Raw genomic sequence first — 23951 nt, 5'->3', positions numbered from 1 at the left:
AGAAGGGCGAGAACCGGCAATTTGGAGGAGGAGGAGGAAGGGTGGAGGAGGAGGAGGAGAAGGGCGAGTACCGTCAATTTGGAGGAGGAGGAAGGGTGGAGGAGAAGGAAGAGGAGAAGGGTGAGAAGAGGAGGAGAGAATAGCTATGGGGAGGTGGACTTGAGGTTCGGAGGAGAGGAGACTCGGGGAGGGGCTGAGGGAATAGAGCTCGGCGGCGCCATTTCAATGTTTCACAAACCTTAAATCCTAATTCTAAAATCGGGTTGAATCGGGCTGAGTGAATCGGGCCTAGACAGTGAAACTGGGCTATGGAGTGAAATCGGGCCTAGACGGAGAGTTGGGCCGGCTCTGGACTTTATCTTGTGGGTTATGACCCTCATCTATCAGCCCAATAGTTAAACGGGTTAAACGGGTCAGACATCTAAAATCTGTATCCGACCCAATTAATAAACAGGTTAAACGGGTCAACCTGTTTACGACCCGAACCTGTTTAGGCCAAACCCAAACCTATTTATGGCGGGTCGAACATGGATCGGGTTAGCGGGTCGGGTCATATTTTGCCACCCCTAGGTATATCTATAGTAGGCTTGTTCTATTGTTCCAAACCAAGAGAGAAAAAGCCAATCCGTAAACTCTGGTCTGGCCAACTAACTATTATAAAGAACAATAGCTTATGTTTAGTCAATTGTATGCCGAGGTTTCTTAACTGATCGAAATTTGCAATAGTTCGTTAATTGAATGAGCAAGCTGATTATGAGCGGTTTGCTAATAGTTCAATGTCTTTTCTCGTACAGAAAACAAAAAATCAAAAGTCAACCATCAAATCCAATTCATCGCCTTCATAGGTGAAAAATTAAATTTCCTTTGGCGATGAAAAAGACCTCAACCCAAAACTTGTCAATGGTAGTTCCGTAATTCCCCATTTTGCGGAAAATTTTTAAGTTCAGGTTTATTTTCAATTCCTTCTCAATTTGTAGTTGTGTAAGCGCAAGATCTGTAAGTAGTCTCATGGTCTGTCTCATGGTCGACGGTCAATTTCAATTGCTCCCACCATGGTGATGACATCGGCATTTCAGGTGATAATTAAGTTTGTCACAGGATCCCAAGGATCACAATCATTGATCACAAGAGTCTGGAGGAAAGTTTTTGAAAGCTGTACGGCCATATAGCGTCGTAGGTCGTGAATGATCAGAGACAACGGAATGGAATTGGATATAAGAATCATCTTCACAACCTACAATTGATTGTCAAAAAGCATATGAGAGATAATCATTCAAAAAAATTAGGGAAGAAGCCATGAAAAACTATAACAAAGTTGATTGAGATTTCAAATTACAACATTGAACAGAAGCTTGCTTTGCTTTATTACAAAGTACCAAAAAAAAAAAAAGACTTCTATGAAATGCCCAAGGTACTGTTTATCTCACTTGCGATTCTACTGCATGCGAGTCCGCTTATGTGCTGCTATTAAGATCCTTTCAATTAAGGAGTCCATATAACCATCCAACATACTGCGAATGTGCTGCCCAGTGTGATGAGATAGCAAAAAAGCAATACAGCCCCAGAAGCTAACCACAAATGAAACTGCAAGTATTGCAAAGAAGATGGCATCATCCTCCACACTGCAATCTTGGTTTTCTTCTACTTCAGGTGGCACAGTTGGACTTGAGTCAGATGTACAAGTCTTCTCCATTGGCGGCCCATGTAATCCAATATTACCTTCATAGCAACTCACATTGAATGTGGCAAATTGGTCTTTGAAATCTGGTGTACATCCAGATAGGTTATTGTAAGCAACTGAGAAGACCTCCAAGAAGTTTAGTTGAGTCAATTGCGAAGGTATAACACCACTCAACTGATTGTGTGATATATCCAAGCACTCAATCTGACTAAGTTTCGAGAAAGTTTTGGGGATTGGACCTGTTAGCTGATTCTGCGATAGATTCAATTGTACAAGCCCATTTAGATTTCCAATTTCTGGCGGTATGTTTTCTGTCAACTTGTTTGCTGACAAATCAATTGCAGACATCAGAAGCAAATGATCTGTTGGGTAAGCATATGAGTTGCCTTTGGTGATGAGGTCTACCATCAATATCACAGATACGTAAAACCCCAATACACCATCGAAACCCATTTCTATTGACAAATCTGTATTTGCTGAATTAGGTTTTGTGAAGTGCATTTTGCCAAAGCAAGAGGGTATTGATCCTGAAAGATTGTTCTTCGAAAGATCCAAAATGTGTAAAGACCGTAGATTGCATAACTCAATTGGTATACGGCCTTCAAGTGAATTTCCACTAAGAACAAGAATCTGCAAAGACATTTTTTCTCCGATCTTTGTTGGCAGTTTACTTGAAAGCTGGTTATTGCTGATATCCAAAGCTTTAAGTGATGGAATATTGAAATAACTACTTGGAATTGTGCCTGTTAGAGCATTCCCGGCAAACTTGAGATGCAGTAGTTCAGATGATTGGAAGCAATGAGGTAATAACCCAGAGAGGTTATTATGGGATAAGTCTAAGCTTTGAAGCCATGTAAGATTACACAAGTGATTTGGTATTTCGCCATGAAAATCATTTCCTCCTAGGTTGAGGTAAGCCAGATCGGAAACAAGTCCTATACTCTCTGGAATTATACCTGATAATTGGTTATTGTGGACATCCAATGTTCCTAACTTCTGGTAGAATGACAGATTGCTCGGCAATGGTCCAGTAAACTTGTTTCCATCTAGATAAACAATTATAAGTGAAGGATGACCATAATTTGTACCAAACATCTTTCCATGCAAGCTGTTGTTGCCAAGCTTCAAGAGAATCAATTGAGGGCAACCAATGATCAGGCCAGTTGGTAGTTCACCGGATAAATTATTATGGGACAAATCCAAAAGCTCGAGATAACTCATGTTACCCAATGATGAAGGGATATTTCCAGTTAGATCATTGGAGGACAAATTCAGGGTCACCATCTGTGGAAATATTGTGCCGATGTCTGTAGGAATCGATCCACTGAGGAGATTCATAGAGAGATCAAGTACATACATGCTCGTATTTAGATGCTTTGGCAATTGAAATGCCCCCCTGATTGAGTTATTTCTTAACTTGAGACCTATTAGTCCGGTCAGATTTTCGAACAACCAATAGGGAAAATTTCCTGTCAAGTTACTGTGGGAAAGGTCAAGAAATGCTAACTGGTGTTGAGAAGAAAGAAAAGCCGGTGTTGCGAGGGTGCTCGCATCAAGGTTACAATGTGACAACTTGAGGTACCACAGTTGGAAAGACGGAACAAACTTTCCATGGTCTAGATGTATAAATAATTCCTCATTGTTTGACAAGTCAATAATGTTTAGCTTTGAAAGATTACCAAAGGAGGAAAATGAGAAATGGCCGTCAAATAGGTTATAAGAAAGATCTAGATACTGAAGTGAAACAAGACCTGCAAAGATGTGTGGGGGAACATTACCCTTCAGTATGTTATGTGAAAGATCTAAACGCTGAAGAGAAACTAGTTTCTCTAGAGATAAAGGATGAATTCCATTGAGTTGGTTGTAAGAGAGATCCAACACACATAGGTTCTGCAGTCTACTGAGCCCTGCAAAAGAAACAAAAAATAGAAGAAAATTAAAAAAGCCTTTTTGCCCCATAATATAAACAAGGTTATAAAACTTGTGACTCAATACTTGTCTGCTCTTAATTTTTTGTCTTTGATGAGTCATCTTGGTGACACAAGTTAGTCATGCGTGTTAAATAAATATATAAATAAAATAAAATAAGAGAATAAATAAAAAGAGGTTAAACCTACCTCATGATCAAGGGAAGTAATATTTGAAAATTACTATAAAAAAATATACAATTAAAATTTATGTTCTTCGCTCATTAATTCTAGATAACTGATTAAGTATGGCTATGTGTCATGGGAACTTAGTGGAAATGCTTGATATGATGAATCAAAAGTCATTTTAACTTGCTGAAGCCAATTTACAACGATCATTGAATTTAAATTGTGGAACATAAGTTTGATGAGTTTTCTAATTTGGCCAAGTTAACTTAATCAAGATTGAATTTGGCCGCAATTTTGGCTTAGACTAAAAAAATGATTCAACTTGGCCAAACCATCAGCCAACATGTACAGGTGTTTTAGCTTTGAATATGGGAAAATTTGTGACCTTAAAATAAGGAATATATTAAATTCTTAATCAAAGAAATAAACATTGTACCTTATGAAAGCACTGAGCCTATTAGATTATTTCGATCCAAATATAAGAAATTAAGGGAAGATAAATTTCTTAAAGCTATGGGTATCCCTCCTATGAACTGATTAGCTCCAAGATCAAGCACTCTAAGCTTTTGCATTCCTAGCAAGCCTGAAATATAAAGCCATAAATATAAACAAAGAAGATAATATAAGCCATTATACTCAACATGTTGATAGTCTCCTGTCGGAGAATTATTGCGGATGAGTCTATAAATTATTATATTTCACATCAAGTGTACGATTCAGCATGTTGCCTTTTAGATTCAGAACACTAAGCAAAGATAGATTTTTAAGACATAATGGAAAAGTTCCAGTGTGGTTGTTATAGATGAGATCAAGGATTTATAACTTTCTCAATCCTAACATGTCACTATCAGGTACAGAGTTTCCAAAATAAGTGAATCTAAATCAAAAATATTTATGACAACATGATAGAAAATGTGAATAGACTGAAATTGCGGAAACAAACTGGACAAGGGAGAAACCGACATAAACTAAGAAGACAATATATAAACCATTATACTCGATGTGTTAATGGTCTCGTGACAGAGAAATAAATGTTGATGATTTTGTAAGTTATTACCTTCCATTTGAACTATGCCATTTAGCATGTTGCCTTGCAGATATAGGACACGAAGTGAAAATAGATTTTGAAAAGATAATGGAATAGTTCCAGTGAGCTCGTTATCGCTGAGATCAAGGATCTCTAACTTTCTTAATCCTGTGATGCCTGTCAAGTATGATGTTCCCAAAAAAAAATTCTACATCAAAAATAGTTACAACAAGAGGATGGAAAATATGAATAGATTGGAGAAACAAGTTGGATGAGGGAGGGGCTGACATAAACCAAGAAGACAATATATAAATCATTATACTCGATGTGTTATTTGTCTTGTGATAGAGAAATAAATATAGATGATTCTAAAAGTTATTACCTTCCACATCAAGTGTGCCATTTAGCATGTTGCTGTCCAGATATAGGATACTGAGTGAACTTAGATTTTTAAAAGATAATGGAATAGTTCTAGTGAGCCCATTATCGCTGAGATCAAGAATCTCCAACTTTCTCAATCTTGAGATGCCTGTCAATAAAGTTCCCAAATAAAGAAAACATAAATAAAAAAATTACTTACAACAAGAGGATAGAAAATATGAATAGACTAAAAAAATTGGAGAAACAAGTTGGATGAGGGAGAGGCTGACATAAACCAAGAAGTCAATATATAAAACATTATACTAGTTGTTTTAATAGTCTCGTGATTGAGAAATAAATGCAGATGATTCTGTAACTTATTACCTTCCACATCAAGTGGGTCATTTAGCATGTTGCCTCCCAAATATAGGGCATTGAGTGAAGATAGATTTTTAAAAGATAATGGAGTAGTTCTAATGAGGCCGCTGTTACTGAGATCAAGAATCTCCAACTTTCTCAATCCTGAGATGCCTGTCAAATATGAAGTTCCCAAATTAAAAAATTTTAAATAAAAAAATGCTTACAACAAGAGGATAGAAAATATGAATAGATTAAAAAAAATGAAGAAACAAGTTGGATGAGGAGAGGCTGACATAAACCAAGAAGACATTATATAAACAATTATACTCAATGTGTTAATGATCTTGTGTTAGAGGAATAATTGCAGTGGACACTATAAATTACTATAAATTATTATCTACGACATCAAGTGTGTCGTTTAGCATGTTGTCTCTCAGCTTTAGGACTTTAAGTGATGATAGATTTTTGAAAGATAATAGAATGATTCTTGTGTGCCTGTTATCAATGAGATCAAGGATTTCCAATTTTTCCAATCTTGATATGTCTTTCATATGCAAAGTTTCCAAAGAAAAAAAAAATCTAAATCAAAAATATTTACAACAAGAGGATTGAAAATATTAATTCACTGAAATAATTAGAGAAACTAGTTGGATGAGGGAGAAGCTGACATAAACTAAGAAGACAATATAATTCATTATACTCAATGTGTTAATGGTCTCGTGACAAAGAAATAATTGCAGATGGTTCTGCAAGTTATTATCTTCCACATCAAGTGTGCCATTTAGCATGTTCTCTCTTAGCGTTAGGACATTGAGTGATAGATTTTTGAAAAATAATAAAATGCTTCCAGTACTGAGCCAGTGATCGCTGATATCAAGAATTTTCAACTTTCTCAATCCTGATATGTCTTTCAAATACAAAGTCCCCAAAAGAAGAGAATCTAAGTCAAAAATATTTACAACAACAGGATAGAAAATATGAATAGATTGAAAAAATTAGAAAAACAAGTTGGATGAGGGAGAGGCTGATATAAATCAAGAAGACAATATATAAAGCATTATACTTGATGTGTTAATGGTCTCGTGATAGAGAAATAGATGCAAATGATTCAATAACTTATTACCTTCCACATCAAGTGTGTCATTTAGCATGTTGCCTCCCAAATATAAGGCATTGAGTGAAGATAGATTTTTAAAAGATAATGAAATAGTTCCAGTGAGCCTGTTACTGCTGAGATCAAGGATCTCCAACTTTTTCAATTCTGTGATGCCTGTCAAATATAATATTCCCAAGAAAAAATCTAAATCAAAATTATTTACAACAAGTGGATAGAAAATATGAATAGACTGAAAAAATTGGAGAAACAAGTTGGATGACGGAGAGGCTAACATAAACCAACAAGATAATATATAAACTATTATATTCAGTGAGTTAATGATCTTGTGACAGAAAAATAACTGCAGAAGACTTCATAAATTATTACCTTCAACATTAAGTGTGCCGTTTAGCATGTTACTTCCCAGCTTCAGGACTCTAAGTGACGTTAGATTTTTGAAAGATAATGGAATGCTTTCGGTGAGCAAGTTATTGGTGAGATCAAGGATTTCCAACTTTCTCAATCCCGATATGTCTTTCAAATACAAAGTTCCCAAAGGAAGAGAGTCTAAGTCAAAAATATTTACAACAAGAGGATAGAAAATATGAATTTACTAAAAGAATTGGAGAAACAAGTTGGATGAGGGAGGGGCTGACCCATGTGTGATAACGATCCTATAATTTGATTATTAGCCAAGTTAAGCTGTCGGAGCTCGTGAAAGTTGGAAAAAATGCTGAAATTCAATCGCCAATTCTGAAGTTGGTCAGATTCTACGAGGCTTGAAAGTCTGAGCTTCAACACTTGTCGTGTGTTGTTGTTGCAGGTCACTCTTTCCCAGAGGCAGCAGTCTCGCCCTCTTCCCCATGTAGCTGGTGAAGTGCTATATTGATTTAGAGAAGATCTAAGCTTTAACAGAGCTTCATACTCCTCCAAAGGACACCCAATGCTGGGGCTGCTGCTGCATAGGACTACAATCAGTGATGTCCATAACAAAATTGCCAGCCTCAAGCAGGTGACAAAGTAGTGGCAATTCTCCATAGCGAAGTGAATGATGTAATGTGATTGTCTGATGCACATTTGCTTCTCATCTCATCCTAGCACAATTCATATAAAGGCATAGAGGTATGGAAATCTGTCTACGACCAAGTCAATATACTAGTAGGTAGACTGCATGGCTTGCAGTAACGTCATGTTCAATTCTTCAATGCCAAGACTTTTATTTTCGGAAAAACAGATGGGCGTGGACCCCAGCCTGAGAATAATTATTGAGTAACATAGAGAATGGGAAAACAAGTGAAAAAATAAAAAATATCAGGGACAAGGAGGCAACTCACGGAAGGTAAAAGAGAGAAGCCGAAGTAGGAAAATGTGGGGAACAATTTCTTATGAGATCTAGGATCCACTCATTGAGGATAAGAAGGTTTGGTGGTAAATTTTTGTTATGTACTTCTTAAATAGTTCGATAACTAATTTTAATTATTATAACTTTTCGGTTATTGATTCAATTTGATCATAGGCGTACGATCAATTGGACAAGAAGACGTTGAGCAAGAAGATTTACATTCTAATCCCTAAAGCAAGTTAAAAAAGCTCTAATATATTTATTTAATTTGTTATGTATTAGGTACGATCGAGAAATTAGGAATAAGAGTAACTTGTGAATCAAAAAAAATAAACTAAGGAACTTAAGATTAGTTAATTATTATTTCTAAGTATTGATCGAGGACGAGTTATTTTATATCAATTTTTAATTAGATATATTAAGTGTGGATTAATAGCATGGTAGCTAAGTTGGATTATCACTAGAGATAAGAATCTCTGAACTTGATCACCAACATATATACATGTTTATTGATTTGTACCGTTGGATTTGTATCATGGGATTTGTGTTGATAGATTTGGTTTTGATGAGATGATATATTTCTATATGATTTTAGGTATGAACATATTTGTGTTTATTATTTGTTGATATCAACTATTGAAGATATGATTATGTAGACTTTAATTTTAATTATCTTGAAATTATGAGGAATACACTATTAAATTAGAATTAATGTGACAAAAATAACATATAATGATCAGATGAATAAGAAGTAGTTTAGACTAACCTTGTCATTGAATAGTCTCCATGAGCTTATGCGTGAGATAACCTCCATGGGTTTATGCTTGGAAACTTTGTTTATTAGTTATGGATTAGGATATCATCTTGGTTAATCCAAAATCAAAAAATAAATTAATAAGGAACCTAGAATTGAGATAATAAGAAACGGATGACACGACATGTAAAACCGTTGCTGAATAAATGGTTAATTTTGTTGGTATTTGAGACATTTTTTTTTTTGATAAGATGGATATTGATGACATATGTGGATTTTGTTGGTTAATTTCCATAGCATCCAGAAAGGTAGCATCAAAAAGCCTGCATAAATGAATCACCACTTATACTATCAAAACTTACAGAATGCTCTAGTATTATCAAATTAATAACTGCCAACCATTTCTAAAGCAGTTCAAGTATCACAATCTGGAAATTAAGAAACAGTTCATGGAACTTGCAAATGTTTCTATACGGCTTCTTGTTATTGGGAAAAGTAGACAGCATTATTGATGAGGGCCAGGACCGCAATTGAATATTTTAGGTCACAGAGTCCGTCATCATACGTCTTTCTCTTTCACTTTATTTAATAGAAGTGGAAGAAGGGGAAGAAATATAAGAACTAGACCCGGTTTGCAAAAGGGCTGGGTCAGAGTCGACCAGGAAATAAATATGATCCAGACATTTATTTAAAATAGTTGACCTTTAGGGGGCGTTTGGTAACCCCAACAGGATCACCACGGTGATCTAAGATCCTCGGTGATCCAAATGTTGGGGTGATTTGATTCCCGGTGATCTAAGATCAATGTGTTTCGTAGGCCATGGTTCAATAATTAAAAATTTTCGGATATCCATAAGTAACTTGTTTGGTATGGTATGGAGATCGAAGATCGCTAACCACATAATACCACAAATACCCTTGATATATCTTAGATGAATTTTTTTATGTATTTTTAATTCTCATGAATTAAAAATGTAAGTCAATATACTAATTCTTATAATAACTCCATAATTTTATCACATATTCTACTTTTAGTAGCCCTTATCATTAGAGATGGGCACTGGGCCGGGCCGCCCACGGCCCGGCACGGCACGGCACGAAGCGGGCCGTGCCTGGCACGGCCCGCCAGCTACAGTGACGGGCCGTCCCTGGCACGGCCCCTTTGATAGGGCCGTGCTGGGCTAGAGGTTCCTTGCCAGCGGACCGTGCCAGGCACGGCCCGCTTCGGGCCTGGGCCGGCACGGCCCGGTCTAGGCCCGCGGGCCAAGCACGGCACGGCCCGCGGGCCAGCACGGCACGGCCCATAAGGGCCTGGGCCGGGCTGGCACGCGAGCCTGGCACGGTCCGGGCCTGGGCCCGGCTCGGCCCGATAAAATTTTTTTAATAAATTAATAAATATTGAACACTAAGAAATCTTGATTTATGAATATAAAGCCACCTTAATGGTGGGGGGTTTGGCATAGACCCCTACCAGTTTATTAATTTAAATCAAAATGGTACATGAAGGGAGGTTTGGACCTTGGTCTGACCTCTAGATTCTAGAATACAATAAGAAACTAAGAAAGGGCCGAGGTTTGGACCTTGGTCTGACCTCCAGAATACAATAAAAATGTACAATTATAAAAAATTAAGAAATCTTACTAATCATCAGTGATTCAGTGAATCAGTATTCACTCTTCAGTCTTCAGTCTTCAGTCTTCAGTCTTCAGTCTTCAGTCTTCAGTAGTGTTTGTATCATCATCATCAGAGGATGTTGTATTATGTCCACCTTTATCTTGAAGTCTTGCCTCAGCATCCAGCCAATCCTTGAAGCAGAGAAGCATCTCCACCGTTTCGCCCGTCATCCTACTTCTCTTTTCGTCAAGAACACGCCGACCTGCACTAAAAGCGGATTCCGATGCTACCGTGGACATCGGCACAGCTAAAATATCGCGTGCAATTGCAGACATAACAGGATATTGATTTCTAACACTCTTCCACCAAGATAATACATCTAGATTCTCTATTTGATTTTCATCATATGCAGACTGAAGATCATTTCGTAAATAAAATTCTAGTTCACTACTTAAAGATGAAGAAGATGAAGAGGAACTTGAAGCATGTGTATGTCTTCTCTGTGCAATGAATGAAAAAATAGATGACGAACGAGAACTACTAGAAGGAGGAATAGAGGTTTGTATTTGTGTTCTAGATCCACGAATTTTTTCATCATATATAGCATAAATATCATAAAGAAGTTGTCTTACCTCATCTTTAGCAGATTCAGCATCTTGATTCATATTTTCAGCGTATGCATCAAGTAAAATTAGCACGCCATTTAATTTAACTCTAGGATCAAATACAGCAGCTAAGTTATGCATAGGACATATCCTGTCCCAATACTCATTCCATTTAGATTCCATTAGGTGAATAATAGGCATTAAAACATCATCATATCTATGTTCTGCAAATTTTTGACTAATTATATATGCTTGTTGTAAAAATGAACATGAAGTAGGGTAATAAATACCAGAAAGAATATTGGTAGCATTATAAAAACTAAGCAAAAAATCTTCCAAAATTTTTCCTTTATTCCAATCAGTTTCAGTCAATGTAAATCCTAATCCACGATCATTAATATATGCACTTAATAAATTTTTATATGGGTATGCATCATGTATCATGCTATATGTGGAGTTCCAACGAGTAATTACATCAAGTTTAAATTTTTTAAAACGTTTACCATGATTTATGCATAATTCCTTAAATTCTTGAAGTCTTGATCTAGAAGCATGAATAAAAGAAACTGCATTTCTAATTTTTGAAATCACATCTTGAATCATGCCCATGCCAGCTTGAACAGAAAGATTTAAGATATGACATGCACATCTAATATGCAGTAAATTTCCATCTAATATGGGATGCAATGAGTCTTTTAATAATACAGCAGCAGAATTATTATTAGATGCATTATCAAAAGTAATAGACATAATTTTATCATTAATATTATATGAACATGCAGTTTGATAAATTATATTTGAAATTTGTTGTCCAGAATGTGGAAAATCAAAAGCACGAAAAGCAAGAATACGTTTATTTAATTGCCAATCATTATCAATATAATGAGCAGTAATGGCAATAAAACAATTACTACCTACAGATGCTGACCAAATATCAGAAGTTAATGAAATTTTTACATTTAAAGTAGAAAGTGTTTCAATTAAATTTTGTTTCATTGCTAAAAAATTGGTCATAGCTACTCTTCTAAATGTACGCCTACTAGTTCTTTTGTAAGCAGGTTGTAGGTTTAATTGAACATATTCTTCAAAATTAAAAGATTCGCATAAACTAAAAGGTAATTCATCCTTAACTATCCATTTTACAAGTGCTTTTCTTTGATTTTCATGATTATATGCAAAATTACCTACAAGTAATCCCCCTTGTATATTAAGGCTACTTTGAGTTTGAGCATGAGAATCATGCATCCTATGACTCTCTTGATGTCTTTTTAAATGCCCTGTTCCCCCACTACTACTACAACTATAAAGTTTGGCACATTTTTTACATTTAGCTTTCCAGACTCCCTCAACCATAACTCTATCAAATTCATTCCATACAGTACTAGTCCTCTTACGAGAAGAGGTTTGACCTTCACTCGGTTCACCAGTTCTAGAGGAACTAGGAACAGGGGGTTGGGGATTAGTTTCTTCTCCCTCAGAAACAGGAATGCCAAACTGACTTTCCTCAAAAGATGACATATCTATGATTAATTCAAAAAATAAAAACTAACCGCAAGAAGGAATTGAGTAGAGGGTCGGAGGGCAGAGGCAGAGCCGAGATTCCGAGCTTCCTCTTGTGCTCTCAACAGAAGCGACCTTCTCTTCTCAACAGGAACCTCCTCTTGTGTAGCACTTGAACAAACTAAAAATTAAATTGCTAGAAGAGCACTTTGAAGAGAGAAATAATAGCAGTAGAGAAGGAGAGAATGAGAGGTTTGGTGTGGTGAGAATGAGGGAGGAATGGGCTATTTATAGAAGCCCAAAAAATTTTTTTCCCAAAATACCCCTCAATTCAGCCGTTATTGGACTGTTGGGAGGGGTAAAAGGGTCATTTTCACGAAAATAGCCGTTTCCAACGGCTATTTTCACTCCCCCTCTCCAGACGGGCCGTGCCAGGCACGGCCCGTCTGGAGCCGTTACGGGCCGTGCCAGGCACGGCCCGTTTAGAGACGTTGCGGGCCGTGCCTGGCACGGCCCGTTTGCGCCCGTTACGGGCCGTGCCTGGCACGGCCCGTGCCGTGCCGTGCCCGGCCCGGCCCACCAATAGAGGGGCCGGGGGCCGGGCCGGGCTGGCCTTCCGTGCCTCACGGGCCGTGCCAGGCACGGCCCGCTTAGAATTTGGGCCCGGGGGGCCTGGGCCGGGCCGGCCCGGCACGGCCCGTTGCCCAACTCTACTTATCATATATTTATTAATCATATAAATATATTATAATAAAATATTAATATATTTCTTAATATATTAATTATTAATATATTCTATAAAAATATATTTATTACTCCTATAAATTATTAATCTTATAAAAATATGTTATTTTTATTATAGATTTAATATTTTTATTTATACTTATAGCAGGATTTTTTTAATACTAATAATTATTTTGATTAGAAAAGTAAGGTAAATAGAAGTAATATAGTAATATATTAAATATTTTCATTATATAAATATAAAAAATAATAATATATTTCTACTAGAATTTAAAATTATCCTTCAATAATAATGGGATAATAATATGATTAGTAATATATTATAATATAATATATATAATATATAATATCAACATAATATATATATATTGACATAATATATTGATGGTATATTGATATATCAATTTTTCTGCTAACTTGAGGGATATTTTTGTCTTTAATTTTTAACCCATGATCACTGCCCTAGGGTGATCTTTGATTCCCGACCTCAAGGTCGGGAATCCCATCATCGAGTTGGGGGGTGATTTGAGGAGCGGAGGTGATTTAAGATCACCGCCACGTAGGAACACGTGGTGCAACCAAACGCAGTGATCTCATCACCTCCACCCATATCACCCTTGATCCTAGAACGATCATCCCATACCAAACACCCCCTTAAGACCCAGACCTTTGTACCAAAAAAGAAAAAGACCCAAGCTTCACCATGGACTAAGGAAACTGACCAAGCTGGACTAACTCACTTGGGATTGGTTTAGGTTAATTATGGGTTGCTCAGATTATTCTCAAACCTTAACTATAAATTAATACATACCACAAAAGTTAAATCATGAACAATGAACAACAAGCACTTGATGGTTAACTATATAGAAATAAATGACCGAATTTATTTTTTTTAAAAAAGTACTTAACTTATAATCAAGTATAAATATCCAAGTATGTTCTAACATATGGTTAACTTTTTTTATTTTTTCTGCTCCTTGAAGTTATAAAACAAAGATGGGTTTCTACCCTCCCCTTCTATCAAAAAACAAAAAAAAAACAAAGTGTTATAGAACAAATGAACAATGTTTCATATGATAAGAATTTAAAAATTAAAGCACATATAAATAAAATTAATATCATGTATATATGTATTTAATTAATTAGGCAATATATGTAGCTAGGTTTTTGAGAACAAAAAAACTCAATACCAAACCCAACCCAGAAGTTCGACCATCAGGTTTGGGCCGAGCTTAAGTAGGCTTGAGTTGGGTACGAGGTTTTCGGGCAAGAGTGACAGCCCTACCATTGAAGGGACAAGAGCACATTAGAAATTTAAAAATATTTTACGATTCATGTGATGGTCGCATGAGCCTTCTAGTGAGGTCCATTTTGCATAGTTGGATTGAAAGATTAGACAGTAATGGAAAGATAATTTGGATTAAAGATGGGTATTGCAGTGCTTAATGAGTAAACTTGAGAGAACTTTGCTATATTTTCTTTTCTTTTTTTTCTTTTTTTTTGGTTTGACTAGAACTAGTTTTTTTGGTTTGACTAGCCCCCTCTCGTGGCCCAGCCTCCTCCTACGGCCGCCACGAGCCGGCCACCTTCCGGCGCTGCTGGCCTCGCGGGAGGAGAAGAAAGAAGAAGAAGGGAAGAAGAGAAGAAAAAAGAAAAGGAAAAAAGAGAAGAAAAAGGAAAGAAAAAGAAGAAAAGAAAGAAAAAAAAGGAGAAATATATATATACGAATGAACGAATAAATAAATAAATAATATATTGTAATGAAATAAAATAAGAAGAAAAAGGAGAAAAAAAAGAGAAGGAAAGAAAAGGAAGAAAAGAAAAGAAAAAGAAAGAAAAAAAGAAAAAAAGAAAAATAATAAGTGAGTGGCAGTTATGTTAGTAAGCTTGGTACGCAGGTAATATAGCATGGCACACATTTAAGTAAGCTTGGCATACTGTTAATCAATGTTTGAATACTTAATCTAGTCTGTCACACAGTCAAATCTTCTCGGCACACAGTTAAGTAAGCTTGAAATAGACTTAATTTAGCCTGGCATACAGTTAATTGTATATAGAGAAGACTTAATTGTGTGCACAAAAGAAATAAAAAGGGAGGAGAAGAAAAGAAGAAAAAAGAAAAGAAAAAAGAAGGAAAAGGAAAGAAAAAGAAGAAAAGGAAAAAAAAAAGAAAAGAAGAAAAAGAAGAAAAAAGAAAGAAAAAAAAGAGAAGGGAAGAAAAATAAGAAAAATAAGAAAAAGGAAAAAAAAAGAAGAAAAGAAAAGAAAAAGGAAGGAAAGAAGAAAAAAAGAAAAATAAAGAGCGAGTGACAGTTAGGTTAGTAAGCTTGATACACAGCTAATATAGCATGGCACACATTTAAGTAAGCTTGGTACACAGTTAATCAATGTTTGAACACTTAATCTAGCATGGCATACAGTTAAATTTTCTTGGCATACAGTTAAGTAAGCTTGGAACACACTTCCTTCCGCAGCTGGCCAATGGAGAAATCTTCTCCTCCCGTAAGGCCAGCGGCATCGGAAAGGAGCTGGGCCGCGGTGGACATGGGAGAAGGGCGGGTCGTGGTCGGCAATGGCCACAGGATGCGGAAGGGCATCCTTCTTCCTCTTCTTCGGCACCTCCCCACCGTGGGGGCAAGGGTGGGGGCATTTCCGACGGTGCGGCTGTGGGAGGGGGCTAGTCGAGGCCGGCGGTGACCGCGGCGGGCTGTTGGCCTTTTTCTTCTCCTTCGGGAAATTGATTTTTCTTCCTCTTCTTCGATGGGTGGGGGCATTTTTGTCTCTGGCATATTGAAATATAGCTGGAAACAACCACTCCACAGAAATTAAATGTTAGATACCGGCCTGGACCGTTCATTAATTACCCCAAAAATTGGATAATTAATTCCCCACCCTCCTGAAAGACTGACTACGCAGCAGATTGTGACACCATATTGCTTTCACCTGTCGCAATCTGCGAGTTTTTGAGCATTTGTGAAAGTGTCAATGGTAGGACTTTTGGGTAACTAATGAATATCTTAGAAATTTGGGATGGCTCTTTGGTAATTGTCATCATAAATGCTTTGGGACTTGTCATCATGAATATTTGAAGGCTATATACATAACCAATCTACGCAATGGAAGGCAGCCTATTTTGAGTTGCATTTGATTTTACCTTGAGAGGTTCTTCTTATTTCTTATATTATTTCCTTTCATGGTAGATTCTATAAGAAATGAGTGTTTGAACGAAATTATGGTTGTGTTATCTCCTCTGTCTCGTTCCTTCCATCCTAGTGTCAATTTGGTATCCGAGCTATTTGTTCTTGATGGTTGAATAATTTAATAGCGGACCAAATGGAATCACACTCTGATTTATAAACATGATCCGCGGGATGTCGTGATTGATGACTTGCGGAGCAAAGTACAATTGTTAGAAGAGCAACTTGCTCGTAACAATGGTCTAAAATGTGATGAATCTCCGAGCATCATATCTCAAATAATGATGAAGGGGAGGCTACCTCCTCTTGTCATGCTTATCGTCGAGCTCCAAGTGAAGAGGCTTCTCACGCTTGCCATACTCGAAGGGATCATGGATTCCTACGAGAATTTGACGTAAAAGTTTACATTCCAAAATTTGAAGGAAGGATCCAAGTGAATGAATTCATAGATTGGCTTCTCACCGTTTCGAAGTCTTTGAATATATGCGATGTGCCACACCATCACAAAACTAAAATTGTGACTATCAAACTCCATAAGTATGCTTCCATTTCGTCAGAGCAACCCAAAATTCAGTGATCATGAGAATGCAAGCTCGAGATTGAATTTTTGGGAGAAGATGAAATAAGAACTCAAAAAACAATTTTGCCGGAGAATTATGTACAAGATTCATTCTTTAAGCTTCATTGCTAATGCAAGAACATTACTTCATAGAGGAGTATATGGAACAGTTCGAAAATCTCATAAGGCGGTGTGGCAATTATGAAGTCGAGGAGCAAATTAACCGTTGCTTGCTGCTTTGGTGGACTTCGATGGGAGATACAGGAAGTTATTCATGTCCATTTTTTTTGGGCTTCTGATGATGTTTACAAGCTTGCAATCAAAGTGGAGAGACAAATCAAAGATGAGGAGGACGGCAGCGAACGAGTATAGGAGGAACTCGGTCCTTAGGCCATGGGTACACTTCCAACTTGGAGAGTGATTCTTGATCTTCTGAAGTTTCTTCGTAAAGTCTTCTTCCAAGAATGATGATGCAGCTCCTTATAGCCATTATGGCTGTTCCAACTCTGATTCTATGCTACAATTACCAAAGGATTGGACATATAGCCTCCAAATGTGCAAATAGAAGTGTAGTCACCCCCATGGAGGAAGTACTCGAAAAAATTTGGAGGAAGAATCTCACTGCTGGAGAGAGACCCAAGATAAATTATTTCTCTATTAGAGAAGTTGCATCACAACGTCTTCTGATTGCATCATAGTACCAAAAACAAATTAACAATCGGAATAGGTAAAATATTGTTAAATAGTAGTCACTGGTTTTGAGCAATCATTGCAAGACCAGGAAGCAAAATATATATGTATGCATGCACATAGTTGTGTATGTATAACAGTGTTTTGATATCTATTTTGTTATACGAAAGCTTCTTATTCCACAACAATAAAGTACTCTATTATTCTTTCATATACTAGGAGATTTCATTTAGGAAAGAAAATATTCCTTCCTAACGTATTCGGGTCATATCCATGGATTCCAATGCACACGATCCTATAGTATCAATAAGGTCTATCAATTGGTATTATACATAAAAAATCAATTATAGAAACTAATACAATTAGACAGGTCTTCATAGACCCCCATTTTACTGATAGGATTTATCACTACTTCAGCTACTTTAGCAGCTTGGCCGGTTACTGAAAATTTCCGATTGTTCTATTTCCTGATATTAGCAATGTGCAGCGGTCGCCCAGGTTGGCCACTAGCCGCTGGCTGCCACCCCCAGCAGCACCACAGCCATGAGTTTGAAAAGAAGGGAAAAAGGGGAGAGCAGTTTCTGGTTGTAGGGACACACACACCTGAAGGTTTAAGTATCGACAGCAGAGAGCGTGGCCAAACACCCACACTTATGAATTTAGATGATACAAATCTGCCAAGATACAATGATCACACTTTTAAGGGGTGTAATGGCAATTAAAATGGTTCCTTATTGTGGGATTTCTGATGTTAAGGATAGAGTGATAGCCTAACCATGAACGTGGTGCACGCATGGTAAGACATAACTCTTGTTTAAATTGCTAATCATAATCTACAAAATGAAAATAAATAACAAATGTTTAAAGCTTTTTCGCCATAAATCAATTGGACAAATTTAAATCACACAAACCTTACAAAGTACAAATGAATTCTACAATTTCTTGTCATAGAGACATTTTGTTTGGCTGGTTGGGAGTTGTGGGGTTCTCGTAATTTCTATCGAATTCGACCAGAGACACTTGAAGATTTAACTTTCAGCAGAATCCAGAGAGGCCAAACACTCGCACTCTGGATGATACCTATCTGTGGATAATTACAAGATAAAATGATCACACTGTTAGGGTGTAACAGCAATTCAAATGGCTCCTTATGGTGAACACTACTGTGTTGAGGATGGAGTGGCAATAGAAGCAGGAACATAAACACATTGTAAAGCATTGTTCACTCCTGTTCAAACTTGTATCTACATGTAGAAAAAACCAACTACTAATCATAATTTATGTAATACAAAATAAATAACAAAATAATCTGAAGCTTTCTCGCAATAAATCAATTGGACAAGTTGAAATCAGTCAAAAAATTTTGCAATCTACAAATGAAACACTTTTCAAAATCCCTTAGAGCTGTTGTCAAAGATCCAATTGAGCTTGCTGCCATTTTTCAGAAATTCCAATCAGTTCTGGTCCCCGTGCCGTGCCAACAGGTTGTCTGCTTCATCCTTAAAAAAATTTTGGTAATCAGCTGGATTCTTGCTGAGAATCCTCGAGTTATTGTTTCATGTAAAATCCTGTTTCTGCAATCCATGGTTGTAATTCACTGTTTTGATTTTTTTCAACAATGAATTACTTTCTGATGGCGGTGGCGCCTTTATTGTGTCCTGAAGGAAAACCAAACAAAACCATTGCTTTATTAATATGACGACTGAAAGAGAGTATATATCTTTAGCCAAAAAAATAAGAGAGTATATACAAAGCATGGTAAAAATTAGTGTTCGATTGATCTTGAGTTATTTACCTGGATTTCAATGACGATGATGGAGAAGGAGTAGGCAAGGGCAATGTCTCCCAAGGATTGGAGGCTATGCCAGATCTTGTGTTTCGGTGACGGCGCCAATGCTGATCCTGGTGAGACTGCCTTTCAAACCTCTATTCTTTGAAACCTATAAGATGTGCATTAGGCAGGTGATTGGCTTGCCAATTTAGCTGCTGGTCAGGTGTTTGGCAGTGTGATGACCTGATCTGATTGTATTCCTACAGACTTGGTGGACATCGTCCATGGCAAAAGATCTAGTTGTGTATTTCATATAGTAGACTAGTTCTCCTCTTCCTAACCAAGAATGAAAAAAGACCCATCCCTAAATTCCGGTTTCTCCAGATCTCACAATAGCTTATGTTCAGTCGATCATATGTCGAGATTCTCTCACAATAGCTTATGTTCAGTTGATCATATGTCGAGATTTTTTTAACTGATCCAAATTTGAAATAGTTTTGTCAGTTGATCAAGCAAGCTGATTATGAGTGGTTTGCTAATAGTTCGATGTCTTTTATTTTATAGAAAATTAAATGGAAAGTCAATCATCAAATTCAGTTCATACCCTTCATAAATGTAAAATTAATTTTTCTTTGGTGATAAATTAGACCTCAAGCCCGAATACTGCGAGTGGCAGTAATTCTCCATTTTTCAGAAAATTTTAAAACTTGTAGTTGTGCAAGCACAAGATTTATACAACGCACAGTAGTATGGTAGTCTCATGGTCAAGGGTCAATTTCCATTGCTCCCACCATGGAGACGACATGGGCATTTTAGGTGATAAGTTCGTCACAAAGCCTCAAGAGGTTCATAATCACTGATTACAAGAGTTTGGACGAAAGTTTCTGAAAGCTCTGTGTCCATACAATGGAAAAGAATAGGATATAAGTGCATCTTCATCAGAATCCACTGCTACTGCTTGTCGAAAAGTGTATGCATGATACGATCATTCAAAAATAAAAAAAAACATAGGTTTGTTCCTAGAAAAAGATTAGGGAAGAAGCCATGTACAAACTTTATCATGCTTTATTGCACTGAAGATTTTGTATTACTATACAGGGCGAAAGCTTACTTTGCTTTATTACAAAGTGCCATAAAGAAAGCCTTCTCTAAAATGCACAAGGTACCTTTTAGCTCACTTGCGATTCCGCTGCATGCGAGTTCGCTTATGTGCTGCCATTAAAATCCTATTAGTAAAGGAGTCCACATAACCATCCAATATACGGCAAATGTGCTGCCCAGTGTGATGGCAAAACAATAGAGCAATACAACCCCAGAACCCAACCACAAATGAAGCTGCAAGTATTGCAAAGAAGATGGCATCATCCTCCACACTGCTATCATCTTGGTTTTCTACTTCAGGTGTCACAGTTGGAGTTGAGTCAGAGGTGCAGGTCTTCTGAAGTGGCGGCCCATGTAATCCAATATTACCCTCATAGCTACTCGCACTAAATGTTGCGAATTGGCCTTTGAAATCCGGTGTACATCCAGATAAGTCATTGTAAGCAACAGAGAAGACCTCCAAGAACTCCAGTTGGTCCAGTTGCCATGGTATCACACCAGTCAGATGATTATGAGATAAATCTAGGGTCTCAATCTGATTAAGGTTTGAGAAAGTTTCAGGAATAGGACCTGTAAGCTGATTACAGGATAGATTCAGTGATATGATTCCATATAGATTTCCAAGTTCAGGCGGGATTGTTCCTGTAAATTTATTTGCAGACAAATCGATTCCACTCATCAAAGAAAATTGATCTCTTAAGTAGGCATACGAGTTGCCTTTGGTGTTGAATGCTACTGTTAGTTGCTCATCAGAGTCAATGAAGAGATCTATAGATGAATTCAAAGAGGTGGAAACTGAAACCGTATAGGAGGAGTGGCCAAAGAGCCCCATGTCTCGAAGCCTAGATGTGTAATCGAACTCCATATTCTTGAACTGCATCTTGCTGAGGCATGATGGAATTGATCCAGAAAAATTGTTATGTGAAAGGTCTAGCAGGTGCAAAGATAGCAGCTTGCAAAACTCAATTGGCATTTGGCCTTCTAACAGATTGCCTCGCAGAATAAGAATCTCCAGAAGCATTCCATCTCCTATCTGGCTTGGTAGTTGACCTGAGAGGCGATTATCTCTGGCATCCAATGTCGTAAGTTCTGCGATATTGAAAAATATATTTGGAATTGTTCCTGTAAAAGCATTCCCAGCCAAGTTGAGATACACCAAGTATGGCAAGGAGTTTTCCCAACAATTGGGCAACAATCCAGAGAAGTTGTTATGGGAGATGTCCATCACACTAAGCACTGTTAGATTGCATACATCATGAGGAATTTGGCCATGGAAGTTGTTTCCTCTTAGGTTAAGTGTATTCAGATTAGAAGCCATCCCACCGATCTCTGGAATCATTCCTGACAACCGGTTATCATGAACATCTAGTATAGCTAACTGCGGATAGTTTGACAAGTCACCTGGCAATGTTCCTGTGAACTTGTTTCCATCAAGATAAACAGTTGAAAGCGAAGGATGACTATAGTTTGAACCAAAAATTTTGCCATCTAAATTGTTTTCAGAGAGCTTCAAGACGGACAATTGAGTACTATTGGTCATCAGGTGAGTTGGGACTTCACCAGACAAATTATTACTTGATAGATCCAAGAATTCCAACTGACTTAGGTTGCCTAATGAAGAAGGTATATTTCCACTTACATGGTTTGAGGATAAATCCAGCGCTATCAATTGAGGAAATATCATGCCTATGTTCGCTGGTATTGATCCAACAAGTAAATTCATGGAGAGATCAACTGCTACCATGCTTTCTCTGGGATGATTGAGCAAATGAAATGCACCTGTTAGGGAGTTATTTCTCAAGTTGAGGTACTTCAGCTTAGTTTGATTTATGAAAAGCCAGTTTGGGAAGCTTCCGATTAGTTTATTGTGAGAAAGATCGAGTATTTCTAACTTGTGTTGAGAAGCAAGAAAGGATGGTGCGTCGAAGGCATCGGCATCAAGGTTACAACCTGACAGCATGAGAATTCGCAGTTGGAAGGATGGAGCAAAGTTTCCACCATCAAGATGTGCAGTTAGCTCATTGTTCGAAAGCCTGAGTGCTTCGAGTTTCGAAAGGTTGGCAAAAGAGAGGAACGAGACATGCCCATCAAAGTTGTTGTAAGAAAGGTCTAGATACTCGAGTGAGGTAAGATTTTGGAAGAGGGAAGGTGGAATGTTCCCTTCCATCAAGTTATTAGAAAGATCAAGATGTCGAAGGGAAACAAGTTTTGCCATAGATAAAGAAAGACTTCCACTGAGCTGGTTTTGCTGGAGCTGCAACTCATGCAGATTCTTCAGTCCATCAATCACTAGGATGAAAGAGAAAACAAAGAGATTAAAAGTAGTACTCCATAATATGAGAAAATTATCAGAAAAACTAATGAAAATTATACCTTTTGAAGGGAGCAAACCCGATAGAAGATTTTTATCCAAACGTAGGACATTAAGGGAAGTTAGATTTCCCAAAGCTATGGGTATCCCTCCTGTGAGCAGATTAATTCCAAGATCAAGCACTCTAAGCTTCCGCAATCCCAGCAGGCCTGGAACAGAGAGACATGGACATAGATAAGCATTAAAAATATTAAAGTGCTATATTCTTCAAGCTTATGGTATCCTCTAGACAAACTGTATCCAGAGGCTTATAAGTTCATACCTTCCACATTAAAGCTGCCATTTAGGAAGTTGTTTCCCAATTTCAAGACCCTAAGCGAGGATAGATTTGTGAAGGACAGTGGAATATTTCCTGTGAGACCGTTAAAGTTGAGATCAAGAATTTCCAACTTCTTTAATCCAGAGAAGTCTGCAAAATATAAAATTTCTAGTCAAAGAGAAATTTCATTCTATAGAACTAAATATAAAGGGGAACAAATATCTATAGATTCAAAATTAAACTAAATATTGGATGAAGTAGTTTGAGGGAGGGTGAGTCTTACCCATTTGCTCCAAGGAGCCAACAATTCGACTTCTAGATAAGCGAAGCTGCCGAAGCTCATGAAAGGAGGAGAGAATGCTAAAATTCAATTGCCATTCGCGAAGTTGATGGATATGGGTTCCATTTGGCATTGGATCGTATTCCGAGAGCTTGGACAGAATGAGCTCAGACACTTGTCCGGTGCTGTTATTGCATCTCACTCTCTCCCAGAGGCAACAATCCCTTCCCCTTCCCCATGTAGGGGGGGAGGTGCCATGGTCGCGAAGGAGGGAAGATCTGATCTCCATCAGCGCTTGATACTCCTCTGAAGGACACCCAAAACTGGGAAGGCCATTGCATAGGACTGCAACGAACGAAACTTGGAACAACAATGCACACCATGAGTAGCCATTGAAGGGGTAGTAAGGCTTCATTGTGGGGAGAGTGCTTATTTTGCTTCTTAACGTGGAGTTAACCAAGCATTAAGATTTATATGAAGCATAAAGTACGGATATGGCAGAGTCAAGGGTCGAGCCAGTCTACTTTGACGTATGTGTAAAGCC

General features: G+C 37.5%; 1 protein-coding gene across 1 annotated transcript; it reads right to left on the bottom strand.

Moving 5' to 3' along the window:
- Positions 1-1340: 1340 nt before the first annotated feature.
- LOC103698575 (uncharacterized) lies at positions 1341-23910 on the bottom strand. The gene is made up of 10 exons (XM_088713476.2): positions 23411-23910; positions 23131-23277; positions 20574-23017; positions 7277-7700; positions 7008-7154; positions 6648-6794; positions 5549-5695; positions 5187-5333; positions 4835-4981; positions 1341-3588 (listed from the first exon to the last, which is right to left on the bottom strand). The coding sequence occupies exons 1-10, from the start codon at positions 23820-23822 to the stop codon at positions 1436-1438; spliced, it is 6315 nt and encodes a 2104-aa protein (XP_088569602.1). The 5' UTR covers positions 23823-23910; the 3' UTR covers positions 1341-1435.
- Positions 23911-23951: the final 41 nt, after the last annotated feature.

The sequence above is a fragment of the Phoenix dactylifera genome, chromosome 2, assembly GCF_051530095.1.
Source record: "Phoenix dactylifera cultivar Ajwa chromosome 2, Ajwa_hap1_PhDact_Kaust_v1.1, whole genome shotgun sequence".
In the NCBI taxonomy this organism is placed as follows: domain Eukaryota; kingdom Viridiplantae; phylum Streptophyta; class Magnoliopsida; order Arecales; family Arecaceae; genus Phoenix; species Phoenix dactylifera.
This window is presented reverse-complemented; position numbering and strand designations above follow the sequence as displayed.

Bases quoted from the DNA above. Each gene is read 5' to 3' on its own strand.
- LOC103698575 (XM_088713476.2), bottom strand. From the start codon at position 23,822: ATGAAGCCTTACTACCCCTTCAATGGCTACTCATGGTGTGCATTGTTG. The intron at 6,795-7,007 runs GTAATAATTTAT...TATATTTGACAG, and splicing joins CGGCACACTTAATGTTGAAG to GCATCACAGAATTGAAAAAG. The intron at 5,334-5,548 runs GTAATAAGTTAC...CTTTATTGACAG, and splicing joins TGACCCACTTGATGTGGAAG to GCATCTCAAGATTGAGAAAG.